This window comes from Mizuhopecten yessoensis, unplaced genomic scaffold (genome assembly GCF_002113885.1).
Source record: "Mizuhopecten yessoensis strain PY_sf001 unplaced genomic scaffold, ASM211388v2 scaffold465, whole genome shotgun sequence".
NCBI lineage: Eukaryota > Metazoa > Mollusca > Bivalvia > Pectinida > Pectinidae > Mizuhopecten > Mizuhopecten yessoensis.
The window spans coordinates 282,821-302,382 of NW_018403560.1; the positions used below are offsets into that span (position 1 = coordinate 282,821).

General features: G+C 37.5%; 1 protein-coding gene across 7 annotated transcripts in view; it reads left to right on the top strand.

Moving 5' to 3' along the window:
- The first annotated feature begins 260 nt into the window (after window positions 1-260).
- The window catches only part of LOC110449538 (serine/threonine-protein kinase D3-like), an 83,274-nt gene continuing 63,972 nt past the window's right edge, over window positions 261-19,562 (top strand). For 5 of the 7 annotated variants that reach the window (XM_021496478.1, XM_021496495.1, XM_021496501.1 and 2 more), the window contains exons 1-2: window positions 261-682; window positions 18,682-18,702. In XM_021496478.1, the coding sequence (XP_021352153.1) occupies window positions 554-682; window positions 18,682-18,702 (150 nt within the window). In that variant the 5' untranslated portion in view covers window positions 261-553. The remainder of the gene's footprint in view (window positions 683-18,681; window positions 18,703-19,562) is intronic. The other 2 variants (XM_021496508.1, XM_021496523.1) reach the window with 1 other exon arrangement.

The window sequence follows — 19,562 nt, forward strand, 5'->3', positions numbered from 1 at the left end:
TGTTTGTCCGACTATCAGAAGACTCCGAGGAAGCCATTTCTATCGTCGACAAATTTTGTTTTGCCGTAAACCGTTCCGGATGTTTGTCGCTACAATACACACAAAAGTGTTTTAACTTACTTTTACATTTATAAAATACATTTGTGATAAATAACTATAAATATTATTGATAAATGGTTATACTTCTATAAAAATGTGAAATTAATCGAAAATACTTTGTACGACATCAAATATAGATAATGTCACGTGATTGACTAGTGAGGCGATTTGGGAAAATAAAGTTCCGTTGACTTGCCGGAGTGATATTGTGTGTAGCACCTGCTGTCCACGTAATCCTACGGACAGACAGTCACACATATAGCCAGTCGGCTTACAGACACACCACGTATCAGTGATGATGGCGAGCTAACTTCAACCGATATTAAATCAAGTTGTTTTATATTTGCGAAGTAGTATATGCGTTTACCCCGGAAGCTAACAGGAACATATTTTGATGTCATCTTGAAGTGGTGACATTCGCTTAGTTGGAGGGAGAGATCGAACACATGGCAAGATGGAAGACGGGAGGAAAAGTTTGACTTTCCAAATGCAAATAGGTCTTACTCGAGACCAAATAAATGTTGATGGGGAACTGACTTTAGCGAGCTTGAAAGACATCGCCTGTTCGTTTGTGGATAGAAAGGTGAGATATGTATGTGCTGTCTGTGTATTGCGATCAGTGTGTATGTTGAGGACAACGGAAGTATATCATCTTGGTTTACCAAATCGTGAGACACACCCTCCACCCAAACAATACCTCCCGGGTCAAGTGTTCACTTAATCATAACGTCCTTGCTATTTTTGAATTTACGTTGAATGGGATCGTGAATTCTTGATTGTCACTACTGTATGGTCCCACTGAAGGTAAACACTGTATACATGTACATGACATACTCTAACATCTTCCATTCAGAAGTAATGTTTCATATGTGATAATCAGTCAAATACAAAATAGGGTTATATAAAACTAAACTGATTAGAAAATACTAATTCCACTTGTTTTAGCTTTATGTTACATTACCTAATTGGTGCTGTTTTTACAACTGATAGATAATATAGACAAATTTATTGAAATGCTTATTCACATTTTTATTTTTGAGATGGAATGTACAAGTTGTAATGTAGAACTATTTTACTCTGCTCGCTGATTCATCTTAAAACTCAAATAAATGGAATACAAAATATAAAAATTCTCATAAGACTCCAGGTCAAAACACAACACAACAATTAACATTATACAAGGAAAATGCTGTTGGAGGAGTATTTTTGAGAAATATTGTGAAAGAAGAAAATGCATTGGTATATATCATTCAATCTTTGATTTTCTGGTGTTGAAAATTCAGAAATGATGTTAAAATGAACTGATAATAAGTTTTAACATGAAGTATTGTAAAGTGTACAAAGTTAGTGAGAGAGTGAGGTGTTGTTTGTATAGATCTATTCATTGTTCATTTAGTAAATTTACTATAGAAGAAAATGGAATCATAAACTGAAGATAAACCTCCCTTAGCCTGCATGTTGTCCTATATCAGGGTGGGTCTAGTTCCAGCCCTTTGACCATTTGCAAATGGCTGGGTGTACATACTGCAAATTTATAATGATAATGATATAGTTTCTGCATTGGATAACAAGTGCAGAGCGGTGCTTGTCATGCTGGACTGGTCAGCTGCATTTGACGTCATCGACCATGTTATACTTTATAAACATCTGGAATACTCTTATGGAGTGACTGATACCGCACTATGCTGGATACAGTCGTATCTGAGTGAACGACGACAGTGTTGCCCCTCACATGACAAAGTACTAGATTTCGCCGTTCCTCAAGGGTCGGTGTAAGGATCACGGAAATATTGTATGTACTCCAAACCGGTTGGAGAGATTTGTCGTCGCCGTAGCCTTCGCTATCATTGCTATGCTGATGACACACAAATTTACATGGTCATCAAACCACAGGACAGTTGGAATACAGTCTCAGAAAGTCTGGAAGCTTGTCTGATAGATATCAGTATCTGGATGACCAAACAACAACAGGCTTCAGCTTAATCAGGAAAAGACGGAACTAATCGTCTTCAGTGTTCCCTGTCACTTTTGTAACTGTTTTTTTTTGTACCCCCATACCTCTCAAAATGGGAGTATGGCTGCATATTTTAGGGGTACACCTTATCTAAATCCCCATGGGTATGTAATATCATCACAACTTGGTAACTAATTGTAGCAATGTCATTTTTACATTTTATTTTTTATTTTATAATATTTCCAGTTTCATAGAATAAAAACACCAAGAATCGCAGTCAGTAACAGAATGAAAATTGGGTAAGGAGGCAGTACCCAAATCAGTTGAGTACTCAAATCAGATCAGTACCCAAATCGGAACACTTTTGGCAAAAATAATTATACTTCAATAAATCATTTAAATGTGCCAAAAAATCAGTTATGACAATGATGTTTTCTTAGCCATGCACCAGTTTATTTCTACAGATGATTCGTTTTTAAGTTTGAATTGCACAAGAAAACGTAATTCAAACTCAAATGTCAGTGTTTTGATTACGTTTTTAACAAACGGTGCATATTACTGAAACAGAGATCATGTAACTTACCCACACTGGGCACAGACAGTCATTATGTAAGAACATGAACTGAAAGTTGTCTTCTTTAGCTGACGACAGAAATCCAAATAGTGTCTGATGTTTTTTCCGTCATTCATGATCAATTACGCAGTATAGTGTTAATCAGCCCCGAGGATACCGATAGTCCAGCTACCCACTTGGGTATTATCGTAGAACACTGCGGACTCATTACTTCCCGTAGTAATTATATTCGCCGCTTGGTGCGTTGCATGCATTGTTTACTACCAGACTTCCGTCATTCGCGGGAAATTCTGTCAATTGCTTTCAATTTTCTGAATATCATCATTTAAAATACAAACATGCTACAAAAATGACTTAACATTGTACAAAATTATTGTGCGTACACTCACGCTTAGTATGAAGAATTTACGTGTGCAAAGGTGTCTACTACGCGTGATTGGGAACACTGCGTCTTTTCCCCAAAGTGTCAGCAAATAATGGCTCTCCAGCTCAAGGTCTATGCCAGAACTATTGAGACTGTTCCAGCTGTTTAAAACCTAGGGGTATACTTTGATAGTTCACTGAACATGGAGAAACAAGTGAACGCTATTGCCAAATCCTGTTACTACCAGATCAGGAACATCGGCTGTGTTCGGCAGTTTATAACTGCAGATGCGTACAAGATTTTGGTGCATTCACTTGTTACCTCTCGGTTGGATTATGGTAACGCCCTGCTCTGTGGTATATCTGACAAACTAACTAGTCGTCTGCACAGGGTCCAGAACACTGCAGCACGGCTAGTTACTCGTACTCAAAAGAGAGAGCACATCACACCTGTGCTTTATTCGTTGCACTGGTTACCTGTACGATACAGGTCGCAGTACAAAATTCTGGTGTACACAAACAAGTTACCTCTCGGTTGGATTATGGTAACGCCCTGCTCTGTGGTATATCTGACAAACTAACTAGTCGTCTGCACAGGGTCCAGAACACTGCAGCACGGCTAGTTACTCGTACTCGAAAGAGAGAGCACATCACACCTGTGCTTTATTCGTTGCACTGGTTACCTGTACGATACAGGTCACAGTACAAAATTCTGGTGTACACAAACAAGGCACTGAATGGAACAGCTCATCAGTACTTACAGGAGCTTGTTACCCTGTATCAGCCGTCACGATCACTGCAGTCAGAGTCAGCATCTTTGTTGTGTGTCCCAAAATCTCGTACTGTGACCTACGGAAACAGATGCTTTGGGAGGGTTTTGGCTACGTCATGTAAATACCACCCTTTTATTTGTTCAATTTTGTGCACATTGCTTGCTTAAATGTATAAAAGTGATTGTAATTTAAGCCTTTTTTTTGTTTTCACAATTATAACCATTATTATTATCCATATGTTGTAAAGCGCTTTAGAGTAATTTTACAAATTATATAGGGCGCTATATAAATGTTGTATATTGTTATCAGTTACATTGACTGTCAAAGGGTCACAGTGATTTCTTTTGCTCAGTTTTACTGCCGAATACAGACTGTTTCCCCTAGCTAAAAGTGCCTTGTTTTCATGTGTGAATGTCAATTGATGGCCACACGCATGGTATACCATACAAGTGTACCAAGTGTATATTGTAGTATCTAGTGTTACACTGTCAATTAATTGCAACATCATTGTTAACGGTATTTAATACATGAATAATTCAATGATACCTGGTACAAATGTTGATCTACATGTTGATAACTAATGTAACATGTGTATTGTGTAATTAGATTTTCTGAAACTAATGGAAACAATGTTGTAAATATTATATACCGTATATCAATAAATAATGTGCCCTGACATACTTCACTGCAAAGTTGCACATCTATACATTGGAAATTAATCACTTTTAACATAATTAACTTAATACCGGTTTACTAGATACAAAAACTGCTGTTAGCACCCTAGCTCCTTGAAGTCTCCGTTGAATAATTAGTTAGGGGAGCAGCTTTTACAGCCACACCTTACAATGTGACCCCCTTATACTTCCGTATGTGGTCGCTGAGTTCCACTTGTGCGTTTGTTGTTCCATTCCCCCTAACTGGAGGTGAGTAAATCATAAACTCAACTGACTGTAGTTTAGTGGAAAAAATACGTTAAAACAATTATGAAACAAAAAATTAATGAAAAATATAACTTTCTTTGTTTTGAGGAAAAAATGCAAGTTCAATACTAGCAGTCCTTTCCCCCATTCAGACAATTTTCATATTTGAAGGCTGATGAAAATAACTGAAACTGTAGTCAAAATAAACAATATGGATAGATAAAGGATTTACTGATTACTTATCATATGATTGTATGTACCAGTTAAAAACGTCTCTTGATTCTTCAAACAGGAAGTTGCATTGGCATGACTAATAACCGGACAGATTCTAAGGTCTACTTGCCCAGGGCAAGTGCTTTGTAAATAAAATTATGCCCCTGGGTCAGTTAGTGAAGTGGACAGAGGGCCCTTGCCTTTTATAGCTGGGATTTGATTCTCTATCAGAGAAGAAATTGTAATTGTTCCCCTGCATACTTCCATCTGAGCTAACAAGATTGATTAATATCAGTTAATAAAACCTGTTGGATATTAAATACCTGTTGGAGTTAAACATGTACATATTCTGCTTGTTATGGATCTGTAATGCCACACAATACATATGGTATATCATTCTATCGAATACAAAACTTCAACAGTACAGAAATCGTAATACATGCACCAATACCATACTGTACACTCCACTCTATTGGCTGGTAGGGTTAGTTAAGAAGGGTAAAGTGTCCTGGTAAAGGAAATGACCACCTACTTTCATGTGTGTATTCAAAATAAACTTACCACCTTGCAAGGCCTATTGCAGTCAATAGCATGAGCAGCCATGGCTCCTCCATCTGTGTTCAGTGATGCCCTATATATATATTCAAAGGACAGACATTCATGTAAATGAATATGCCTTAAACTTAGAGAAAAGGGATTTGGGCATGTACCAGTTCATGAAGTTAGTTCGATAAAATGAAAGTTAAATCTTGAAAAAGCAAGTCAGAAACTTGCATGCAGATGAGTTTCACTTAAGTTCATACCTCTTTTTGCCATTCTCCTTGAGGAGACAAAATAGAGATATTTCTTTAAATTTTTAAGGGATTCTTCTTTCATTTTGATACTGAGCATTTATGACTTCTGGTTAGCAACATTGGTTAAGTAAAGGAGTGGCAGTTAATGGTTCCTGAGTTTTACCTCTGGAATTTCTATTTTTCTTTGTTGTTCATATTTTGTTTTGTTTTCTAATACTCAATATCCCAACAACTATTTTTCTGTAAAAGAATTTTAAGATTTTTAGTTAAAACCTACTGTTATGTTATTTTAACTTATTTGTCAATTAAGATGAATTGACAGATAAAGGACAAATAATTGACCTTGTGAAAGAGGCTATACTGATCAATAATAAAGGCTACCAGCTGTACGTTTGTACATTACATACTGCATACATATACTTATATCATTTTATGGCTTTGCCTGAGGCAGATGTCTGTCGCTGCAGGTTGTGTATACATACATTTTACCTTCTAAGTTTCCAAAGACATTAGTCCTGACCACAAACTGTAGAAAGGGATATAATTTACCCATACATAAAAGTTGAAATGTCACATGTATACAACTCTAATAGTAAAATCCATGAATATATGAACAGTAGCATTTAGATATTACTGCATATCTATACATGTATATACTATGTGATAGTCAAATATGTATAGATGTCAGCATTTTGTTTCTATTTCAGTAATTGGGCTAGGGGCTTTAGGAAATTATGCAGTGTGCATCCAAATAAAAAACTGTGTTCATCCTCAGAAAGTTTTTTCTATGTGAATAAATTTTGAAAAGACATCAAATTTTATTTACATTTAAGTGTTATGATATATGTATCATAAACTGTACAGAAATTTTGTTGTTATTTTTGTTTTTGAGAACTTTTGGACGAATATTTAACGATTCTACACTAAAATGACCCCCCAAAAACTGCTGCCTATGTACAGTACACTGATATGTACTTCATTGATACAGGTATATTTGTACCTGCCTTAATAATCAGATGCACAGTTCAAATACAGAGACATGCTGTCTGTATATATACCAGTTATACACATGCACAGATATGTGTAGCAAATATGTGTAGCAAAAATGTATATAGATATATGTGTAATATCTAATAATTAAATGCACAATTATGTATATCAGATACATGATTTATGGGAAACAGTAAATTCATACAGATATGTGTAATAGTAAAAACATCTAGAGATACAGATCGTCTATACCAGTTCTTGTCCTAGCTGGTAACACATTCTCATACATGTGATGGCCGGAACTGACCGTTCTGCAGCGACAAGATACATGTATACTACAGTATACAGTTCATCTACTGTAAATACAGTGATGTAAAGTGTTGGTATGTACACTGTTCTTCTTATTAGGTAAACATGTATCAAATCAAATCTTTTCATGAAGTTCTGGGCTTATACATTTTGGATTTGTTCCTTTTTGTGAGTTTTTTCAGCAGTGTAGCACTTGTACACACTGGAATTTCACAAGCAGCAGTAACGATGATTGTAAATGTCAGGCATGACTTGAGTGGGAGTAAGCTGGGGTCATATTAAGTTAGAGTACTAGGAAACATGTGGGGTGGATAATCACTCAAACACAATTTTACACCAGTGGATATGACGAAATATTCTATTATATCTAATGGTGGAGCATGAACTGCACCTAGTGATATGACAGAACTGTAGTTTTCGTGAAAACACAATGCTTGTAAAGGCCTGATCAGGTACATGTATCGTACTAAAGTATGGAAACAAATTTTAGGGGAAACGTTTACATATATGTTACTTCAAATAGAAATATGAATCATCGAGTATAAGTGTGTCACAGGTAATTTGTTCTGATTATAGACAATCTTGTTTTAAAGTTAAGGTCACAGAGATAGATCAACCATGAATAGGGGAAGGATGTATTATACTGGAGACTTACCTGGTATATGTATCGTATGTTTTACTGAGATTCATTACCATATAAAAAAGTATACATTTACCTGATACAGATCCTTGTTCATCATTATCACCGTATTTCAAGACGACTACATTCCGTCTATATAGTGAAATGTGGTCCAACTATTGGTGTATTGCTTGTCTTCCAGGTCATAATGTCTAAGTACAGATATAGGTTTTCAGTATTGGTGACACGCATAGCGCATCAAGTAAGTGATGTCGTAGGAAATTCTACTTAATTAGAAAAATTAAGGTAGAAACCGAATCAATATTCACCATAAAGTAAATATTGTAGACTAGCTTATATATTTCAGCTTATTTGATAGATGAACAACTAATCATTATGTTTGACAAGATATTGATCAAGATATCTATACAATTACGTATTAGTTTCTTTATTCTTAAACACTATATCATGCCATCAGAACGTTTATATCTTTTAAATATGATGGGCAATGTATAGAAGGAGACCTTTTAAATATGATGGACAATGTATAGAAGGAGACCTTTTAAATATGATAGGCAATGTATAGAAGGAGGCCTTTTAAATATGATGGACAATGTATAGAAGGAGACCTTTTAAATATGATAGGCAATGTATAGAAGGAGAACTTTTAAATATGATGGGCAATGTATAGAAGGAGACCTTTTAAATATGATAGGCAATGTATAGAAGGAGGCCTTTTAAATATGATGGGCAATGTATAGAAGGAGGCCTTTTAAATATGATGGGCAATGTATAGAAGGAGGCCTTTTAAATATGATGGGCAATGTATAGAAGGAGACCTTTTAAATATGATGGGCAATGTATAGAAGGAGGCCTTTTAAATATGATAGGCAATGTATAGAAGGAGGCCTTTTAAATATGATGGGCAATGTATAGAAGGAGGCCTTTTAAATATGATGGGCAATGTATAGAAGGAGGCCTTTTAAATATGATGGGCAATGTATAGAAGGAGACCTTTTAAATATGATGGGCAATGTATAGAAGGAGGCCTTTTAAATATGATAGGCAATGTATAGAAGGAGGCCTTTTAAATATGATGGGCAATGTATAGAAGGAGACCTTTTAAATATGATGGGCAATGTATAGAAGGAGGCCTTTTAAATATGATAGGCAATGTATAGAAGGAGGCCTTTTAAATATGATGGGCAATGTATAGAAGGAGACCTTTTAAATATGATGGGCAATGTATAGAAGGAGGCCTTTTAAATATGATAGGCAATGTATAGAAGGAGGCCTTTTAAATATGATGGGCAATGTATAGAAGGAGACCTTTTAAATATGATGGGCAATGTATAGAAGGAGGCCTTTTAAATATGATAGGCAATGTATAGAAGGAGGCCTTTTAAATATGATGGGCAATGTATAGAAGGAGACCTTTTAAATATGATGGGCAATGTATAGAAGGAGGCCTTTTAAATATGATAGGCAATGTATAGAAGGAGGCCTTTTAAATATGATGGGCAATGTATAGAAGGAGACCTTTTAAATATGATGGGCAATGTATAGAAGGAGGCCTTTTAAATATGATAGGCAATGTATAGAAGGAGGCCTTTTAAATATGATGGGCAATGTATAGAAGGAGACCTTTTAAATATGATGGGCAATGTATAGAAGGAGGCCTTTTAAATATGATAGGCAATGTATAGAAGGAGGCCTTTTAAATATGATGGGCAATGTATAGAAGGAGACCTTTTAAATATGATGGGCAATGTATAGAAGGAGGCCTTTTAAATATGATAGGCAATGTATAGAAGGAGGCCTTTTAAATATGATGGGCAATGTATAGAAGGAGACCTTTTAAATATGATGGGCAATGTATAGAAGGAGGCCTTTTAAATATGATAGGCAATGTATAGAAGGAGACCTTTTAAATATGATGGGCAATGTATAGAAGGAGGCCTTTTAAATATGATAGGCAATGTTTAGAAGGAGGCCTTTTAAATATGATGGCCAATGTATAGAAGGAGACCTTTTAAATATGATGGGCAATGTATAGAAGGAGACCTTTTAAATATGATGGGCAATGTATAGAAGGAGGCCTTTTAAATATGATAGGCAATGTATAGAAGGAGGCCTTTTAAATATGATGGGCAATGTATAGAAGGAGACCTTTTAAATATGATGGGCAATGTATAGAAGGAGACCTTTTAAATATGATGGGCAATGTATAGAAGGAGACCTTTTAAATATGATGGGCAATGTATAGAAGGAGACCTTTTAAATATGATGGGCAATGTATAGAAGGAGACCTTTTAAATATGATGGGCAATGTATAGAAGGAGACCTTTTAAATATGATGGGCAATGTATAGAAGGAGACCTTTTAAATATGATGGGCAATGTATAGAAGGAGACCTTTTAAATATGATAGGCAATGTTATATTAGTAGGAGGCCTTTTAAATATGATGGGCAATGTATAGAAGGAGACCTTTTAAATATGATTGGCAATGCATAGAAGGAGACCTTTTAAATATGATAGGCAATGTTATATTAGTAGGAGGCCTTTTAAATATGATGGGCAATGTATAGAAGGAGAACTTTTAAATATGATGGGCAATGTGTAGAAATATGATAGGCAATGTATAGAAGGAGGCCTATTAAATATGATGGGCAATGTATAGAAGGAGAACTTTTAAATATGATGGGCAATGTGTAGAAGGAGGCCTTTAAAATATGATGGGCAATGTATAGAAGGAGAACTTTTAAATATGATGGGCAATGTGTAGAAGGAGGCCTTTAAAATATGATGGGCAATGTATAGAAGGAGAACTTTTAAATATGATGGGCAATGTGTAGAAGGAGGCCTTTAAAATATGATGGGCAATGTATAGAAGGAGGCCTTTAAAATATGATGGGCAATGTATAGAAGGAGACCTTTTAAATATGATGGGCAATGTATAGAAGGAGACCTTTTAAATATGATGGGCAATGTGTAGAAGGAGGCTTTTTAAATATGCTTTTTATGCTGTTACGCTGTTACGCTAGGGCTGTTACACTGTTAAGCTAGGGTTGTTATGCTGTTATGCTAGGGTTGTTACGCTGTTTCGCTAGGGTTGTTACGCTGTTACGCTAGGGTTGTTATGCTGTTACACTAGGGTTGTTATGCTGTTACGCTAGGGTTGTTAAGCTATTACGCTAGGGTTGTTACGCTGTTACGCTAGGGTTGTTACGCTGTTACGCTAGGGTTGTTACGCTGTTACGCTAGGGTTGTTACGCATTGTTTGAATGGGATGCACTGATCCTTGAAAATTACTTTAATCTTTTAATTTGTAAAGTTTAAAAATGAGATATGGCAATTGTATGTACAAAATAATGAGCCTATGTTTTTGACCAGTAGATATGTATATGTTGTAATTGATTATGGCTTATGATTTACTGTACATATGTGTGTAATATACTGGAAGACTGATCAGAGCACCTTGCCCAAGGCTACCTATTGTGTAATACTAAGTCACAGGGATGTACGTATACATTTATACTTCTATTAGATATGATTTAATGGTTATTTTCAAAGCATGTTATATGTAAATATTAAGTTCTTTAGCAATTGTCCCCAGGCCTCTGGAATACTACCGATGCCTACTTCACTACCTCTGGAATACTAATTATAACTGGGTCCTTATACACCAAACCTTATGCTCAAACATGGATTTAATAAATGTGCTTAAGCCTTAATTCTTGTTCTTTTATTAAAAAACATTAATTTGTCAATGATTTGGAAAACAAATAAATATAGCCATATTCTGTTTTCCAACATTTAAATTCAACTTTTTCTATCATTTTGGATGATTTATGTGAGCTACAAGAAAATTGGTTTGAGCACATATCCTCATGCCATCTTGACTACCATTTAGACTTCAAGAACCATACATTTCCTTCAAAATGTCAACAGAGAATAGTGGACTAGCCCCCTCTTCAAAATTACCAGTCCAGCTGGCTGACCTCTTGATTACCATCCCTCCATGTCCCTCTCGAGAGCCTCAAGAATATATGCCATCTTGCAATTGACTACCATCTTGGCTCTCTGAACCACCTTGCTTACAAACTATCAGCATAGGTTAGTTGGCTAACCCCTGTCCTCCAACCTACCACTCTGGGCTGGCCTCTTCCTATCCTTCAGAATATCTCACTGTAATATAATATCCAAAATCAGCATCCATCTCCTCGAAACTACCACCCAGGGTGGACCTTCCCTTCACCTCAAGTACCACAGCTGGGAACCTATAGCATCAGGAGCTGAAGGGAAGTTTGTACAGTCTACTTTTGTAACAGATGTAGAGAACTTGCATTACGATGGGGTAAAATTAATTAATGTCCAAATCAGATCAAGAACCTTGCAGAGGGAATGATTACTTTTTCTGTAAATCCTTAAAAGGAAATATTTTGGTAAAAAAGAAGGAGTTCTATATATAGCTATCCAAAACACCAAGCTATGATTTGGCTTACCTGATTATAAAAAAGTGATATAATTTATATGTGTGCATTGTGTAATGCCACAAGATTGCATAGTTCATTTACATCCTTGGGATTGACAAAAAAATCACTCCTCTCTGCAATGGGATACAGTGATGTGTAAATAGGAGACTAATTATATGTTTCAGCCCCTTACAGTTGAGGGTTCAACAGTTTTATAATCTTACACCTAGTGTTGAGATTTGTCCATTCCTGTTCTCTTATCTCTTATGCAGGCGTTGTTTTGTTAAAAGCTCATGGTATGAACACACCAGTAGTGATGGGAGCTACACTAGACCCAATCTGATTGTAATAAATGATTGTCATTCAGTTATTTAGTATTGTGACATCACAGAAACATGACAGGGTTTCTTACCCTATAATCAAACATAAAAGTAACATTCGGGAATGATTTGGTTTGTTTAAGTATTAGCTACAGTTTTCAAAGGACATGAAAAGGTTTTAGTAAAGGAGGAAAACTGGAGTACCCAGAGAAAAATCTGCAGCCTGTATGTAGTGACTTCCAGGCATGCAGACTTGAACCCGTGACCCAGTGGTGGGGGGCTAATTTAAGCTAGTGAACGTAGACTAACGTCGGATGCCTAAACCACTTGTCCAAAATTCAGTCAGGGGAGAGAAAATAGCTGATTAATTAGTGTGCTGCTGTACCAGTATCAGTGGACTAATATCTGCTGTACTAGATGATGGGTGGAATGGTCACTAGGATCCTGCTGTTGTGCAGTAATGAACCTGTTATACAGTTGTCATAGTGATAAACCATTTGTCAGACTCATATACACAGATACAGAAAACCTGTGATAAGATAGCATCAGGATTAAAGTTTCAGGTTTTTCCTATATATTCATGTAATGCATCACTTTACACATTGCTCCGATATAGTTGGTGTATATATAACCACTTCAAATGATAATGGTTGTGTTCCCTCTAAACTATCATTGTGAGGCTTAAGTAACATTTAGCAGTAAACTGATGTTAAGTGTGTCTTCAACATACAATGTAAGTAAACATGTATGTAGTATTCTAGCAACAGTATCCACTGTGCCTGCTGTATATATATATTGTAAGTAATTACCTCAGCATAAGCATCCACAGCCCTGTATATATATATTGTTAGTAATTACCCCAGCATCAGCATCAACAGCCCTGTATATAAATAAACAGTCAGAAGTAGCCTCAGCATCAGTATCCACAGCCTGCTGTATATATATACTTCCAGTAGTAACCTCAGCATTAGTATTCACAGCCTGCTGTATATATATCCTGTCAGTAGTAGCCTCAGAATCACTATCCACAGATGCTGTATATATATACTGTCAGGAGTAACCTCAGTATCAGTATCCACAGCGTGCTGTATATATATACTGTCAGTAGTAGCCTCAGCATCAGTATCCACAGTGCCTGCTGTATATATATATTCTGCCAGTAGTAACCTCAGCATCAGTATTCACAGCCTGCTGTATATATATACTGTCAGTAGTAGCCTCAGCATCAGTATCCACAGCCTGCTGTATATATATACTGTCAGTAGAAACCTCAGCATCAGTATCCACAGCCTGCTGTATATATATACTGTCAGTAGAAACCTCAGCATCAGTATCCACAGCCTGCTGTATATATATTATGTCAGTAGTAGCCTCAGTATTCACAGCCTGCTGTATATATATACTGCCAGTAGTAACATCAGTATCAGTATCCACAGCCTGCTATATATATATATACTGTCAGTAGTAACCTCAGCATCAGTATCCACAGCCTGCTGTATATATATACTGTCAGTAGTAACCTCAGCATCAGTATCCACAGCCTGCTGTATATATATACTGTCAGTAGTAGCCTCAGCATCAGTATCCACAGCCTGCTGTATATATATACTGTCAGTAGTAGCCTCAGCATCAGTATCCACAGCCTGCTGTATATATATACTGTCAGTAGTAGCCTCAGCATCAGTATCCACAGCCTGCTGTATATATATACTGTCAGTAGTAGCCTCAGCATCAGTATCCACAGCCTGCTGTATATATATACTGTCAGTAGTAGCCTCAGCATCAGTATCCACAGCCTGCTGTATATATATACTGTCAGTAGTAGCCTCAGCATCAGTATCCACAGCCTGCTGTATATATATACTGTCAGTAGTAGCCTCAGCATCAGTATCCACAGCCTGCTGTATATATATACTGTCAGTAGTAGCCTCAGCATCAGTATCCACAGCCTGCTGTATATATATACTGTCAGTAGTAGCCTCAGCATCAGTATCCACAGCCTGCTGTATATATATACTGTCAGTAGTAGCCTCAGCATCAGTATCCACAGCCTGCTGTATATATATACTGTCAGTAGTAGCCTCAGCATCAGTATCCACAGCCTGCTGTATATATATACTGTCAGTAGTAGCCTCAGCATCAGTATCCACAGCCTGCTGTATATATATACTGTCAGTAGTAGCCTCAGCATCAGTATCCACAGCCTGCTGTATATATATACTGTCAGTAGTAGCCTCAGCATCAGTATCCACAGCCTGCTGTATATATATACTGTCAGTAGTAGCCTCAGCATCAGTATCCACAGCCTGCTGTATATATATACTGTCAGTAGTAGCCTCAGCATCAGTATCCACAGCCTGCTGTATATATATACTGTCAGTAGTAGCCTCAGCATCAGTATCCACAGCCTGCTGTATATATATACTGTCAGTAGTAGCCTCAGCATCAGTATCCACAGCCTGCTGTATATATATACTGTCAGTAGTAGCCTCAGCATCAGTATCCACAGCCTGCTGTATATATATACTGTCAGTAGTAGCCTCAGCATCAGTATCCACAGCCTGCTGTATATATATACTGTCAGTAGTAGCCTCAGCATCAGTATCCACAGCCTGCTGTATATATATACTGTCAGTAGTAGCCTCAGCATCAGTATCCACAGCCTGCTGTATATATATACTGTCAGTAGTAGCCTCAGCATCAGTATCCACAGCCTGCTGTATATATATACTGTCAGTAGTAGCCTCAGCATCAGTATCCACAGCCTGCTGTATATATATACTGTCAGTAGTAGCCTCAGCATCAGTATCCACAGCCTGCTGTATATATATACTGTCAGTAGTAGCCTCAGCATCAGTATCCACAGCCTGCTGTATATATATACTGTCAGTAGTAGCCTCAGCATCAGTATCCACAGCCTGCTGTATATATATACTGTCAGTAGTAGCCTCAGCATCAGTATCCACAGCCTGCTGTATATATATACTGTCAGTAGTAGCCTCAGCATCAGTATCCACAGCCTGCTGTATATATATACTGTCAGTAGTAGCCTCAGCATCAGTATCCACAGCCTGCTGTATATATATACTGTCAGTAGTAGCCTCAGCATCAGTATCCACAGCCTGCTGTATATATATACTGTCAGTAGTAGCCTCAGCATCAGTATCCACAGCCTGCTGTATATATATACTGTCAGTAGTAGCCTCAGCATCAGTATCCACAGCCTGCTGTATATATATACTGTCAGTAGTAGCCTCAGCATCAGTATCCACAGCCTGCTGTATATATATACTGTCAGTAGTAGCCTCAGCATCAGTATCCACAGCCTGCTGTATATATATACTGTCAGTAGTAGCCTCAGCATCAGTATCCACAGCCTGCTGTATATATATACTGTCAGTAGTAGCCTCAGCATCAGTATCCACAGCCTGCTGTATATATATACTGTCAGTAGTAGCCTCAGCATCAGTATCCACAGCCTGCTGTATATATATATACTGTCAGTAGTAGCCTCAGCATCAGTATCCACAGCCAGCTGTATATATATACTGTCAGTAGTAGCCTCAGCATCAGTATCCACAGCCTGCTGTATATATATACTGTCAGTAGTAGCCTCAGCATCAGTATCCACAGCCTGCTGTATATATATACTGTCAGTAGTAGCCTCAGCATCAGTATCCACAGCCTGCTGTATATATATACTGTCAGTAGTAGCCTCAGCATCAGTATCCACAGCCTGCTGTATATATATACTGTCAGTAGTAGCCTCAGCATCAGTATCCACAGCCTGCTGTATATATATACTGTCAGTAGTAGCCTCAGCATCAGTATCCACAGCCTGCTGTATATATATACTGTCAGTAGTAGCCTCAGCATCAGTATCCACAGCCTGCTGTATATATATACTGTCAGTAGTAGCCTCAGCATCAGTATCCACAGCCTGCTGTATATATATACTGTCAGTAGTAGCCTCAGCATCAGTATCCACAGTCTGCTGTATATATTATTCTATTATGGCCCTTTCCCGAGGGAACTGTTCTCTTATAGTGTTGTCTGGGGAGGTATAGTGCCTGTGCCGTTAGGGAAAGGGTCATAATAGATTTAGTACATCACATGACTGCCATTTGACAATAAAAAGACAAACACGAGGAAATGCATTGATAACATATTTATGGATTTGTCTGGAAATCGAATTTCGCGCAAAAACAGAGGTGATAGGCTAGTCAAACAAAACTATATTGACATTAAATATGTTAAGATAATTATTAGTATAATCTAATGAAAAACATGTTTGTATTACCTGCTTTGATATGGAATTACTTGGCAGCGCACATCACCTGTTATCACAATCGCACAGGCAGACAGGTTGTTGTTGACATACATAGTTATAGTTATCCCCGTTTATCACCGTTAAATTCGTCGCAAGATCACATACAGTTCCCCTTTCCAGGAGGAACTCTTTAAGGACTGTGACTGCAAATTGTGTCGCCTGCTTCGTTTTCATACATTGCTGAGCCTCTGCAAAGCAATCGGCATTCCCGGTCCCGAATCTCGAAGCCATTTTTGCAGACGACAACAATGAACTGAAAGTAGAATATGTACAGCGCCCCCTAGGAGAAGGGGCGCAACTCTTGGCGTCACGCTACTTTTCCCGCAGTCTCAGCGGTCCAAAAAAAAGGTATAGTGCCCGTCGTCAAGGGCGGATGCTAACTATACCAAATAGAGCAAGGGTAGTTATCCAATAGCTATCCTAGTAATTATCATGTGATGTACTAAATACTGTCAGTAGTAACCTCAGCATCAGTATCCACAGCCTGGTGTATATATATATACTGTCAGTAGTAGCCTCAGCATCAGTATCCACAGCCTGGTGTATATATATATACTGTCAGTAGTAGCCTCAGCATCAGTATCCACAGCCTGGTGTATATATATATACTGTCAGTAGTAGCCTCAGCATCAGTATCCACAGCCTCCTGTATATATATATACTGTCAGTAGTAGCCTCAGCATCAGTATCCACAGCCTCCTGTATATATATATACTGTCAGTAGTAGCCTCAGCATCAGTATCCACAGCCTGGTGTATATATATATACTGTCAGTAGTAGCCTCAGCATCAGTATCCACAGCCTGGTGTATATATATATACTGTCAGTAGTAGCCTCAGCATCAGTATCCACAGCCTCCTGTATATATATATACTGTCAGTAGTAGCCTCAGCATCAGTATCCACAGCCTCCTGTATATATATATACTGTCAGTAGTAGCCTCAGCATCAGTATCCACAGCCTGCTGTATATATATATACTGTCAGTAGTAGCCTCAGCATCAGTATCCACAGCCTCCTGTATATATATATACTGTCAGTAGTAGCCTCAGCATCAGTATCCACAGCCTGCTGTATATAAATATACTATCAGTAGTAACTTCAGTATCAGTATCCACAGCCTGCTGTATAGTATATATATACTGTCAGTAGTAGCCTCAGCATCAGTATCCACAGCCTCCTGTATATATATATACTGTCAGTAGTAGCCTCAGCATCAGTATCCACAGCCTGGTGTATATATATATACTGTCAGTAGTAGCCTCAGCATCAGTATCCACAGCCTCCTGTATATATATATACTGTCAGTAGTAGCCTCAGCATCAGTATCCACAGCCTCCTGTATATATATATACTGTCAGTAGTAGCCTCAGCATCAGTATCCACAGCCTCCTGTATATATATATACTGTCAGTAGTAGCCTCAGCATCAGTATCCACAGCCTGGTGTATATATATATACTGTCAGTAGTAGCCTCAGCATCAGTATCCACAGCCTCCTGTATATATATATACTGTCAGTAGTAGCCTCAGCATCAGTATCCACAGCCTGCTGTATATAAATATACTATCAGTAGTAACTTCAGTATCAGTATCCACAGCCTGCTGTATATATATACTGTCAGTAGTAACCTCAGCATCAGTATTCACAGCCTGCTGTATATATATACTGTCAGTAGTAATCTCAGCATCAGTATTCACAGCCTGCTGTATATACATACTGTCATTAGTAACCTCAGCATCAGCATCCACAGCCTGCTGTTTATTAACCTTAGAATCAAATTAAAACATTAGACAGACATAAGGTGACACAGTGGTGAGCTAAAGGACACAAGAAACACATGTATTTAAACTTGATTCAGGTATGAAACAACTTTCAAAGTAAATAAAATGAGCATACTAGACAGTATTAATAAGCATTGTTGTTTTTTATCTGATTACATGTGCAGCTTTTTTCCTTCCCTGATAATGTGAGTTAAAGCTGCTTACCTGACATGGACTTGCTGTATTGTTGTGGTTGTAGACTGGTGCACTGTTTATAATGCCTTGTTGTTGTTTACACTTGCAGTCACACAATTTATATATTTTACTAGCACCATAATACTGTTTCAGTCATGTATTGATTCTGTGTTCCACACTTTCATTTTCAACAGAGTGTTCACTAACAGTCCCGTTTTTCTATCAAAATTAGCAAAAAAGATTTAAGGAATCCCATATATTTTAGTGGGGTTTTCCTGTTGTTCCTCTGTGGGTGGGGGCTTGTTTTTGAAAAAAAAAATGGCTAGTGCTTGCTGTCACTGAAAAAAGTATGCAGACATATATGGTGTCACGACTCAAAAATCAATATATTTGACCTTCTATGGCCTTTTATAACCACATGCAGTCATGATCACCCTATGCTTCCTCCAGGACTAACCTAACCACTAAAGTACGAATTTCTGGATGTGGCCATTCATGAAAATTCTCTGAGGTCTCCTTTGATATGTTCTTTATATATATTTGTATAGTATAATTACACTTCAGTGATATGTATGAGATTTGATAGACTTTGGTATGATACATCTGTACATTACTACAACGTACAGAAATGTATCTATACTAACATCACAGATGGACACATGTACACTGCTAGTGATCCTGGATGGAGAGCATTACCTTCCTCTGATTAAGAACTTGATTTAGGAAGGATGCCACTATTTCCATGCTTTACATTCACATACTGTAGTTTACATATAATTTAATGCCAAGAAAGTTCTTTGATTCTGCTTTCGCTAGCTGTCCTAGTGTTTATTGCCGACCCCTATTTGTTTTGGGTAAATTCAAGCAAGCA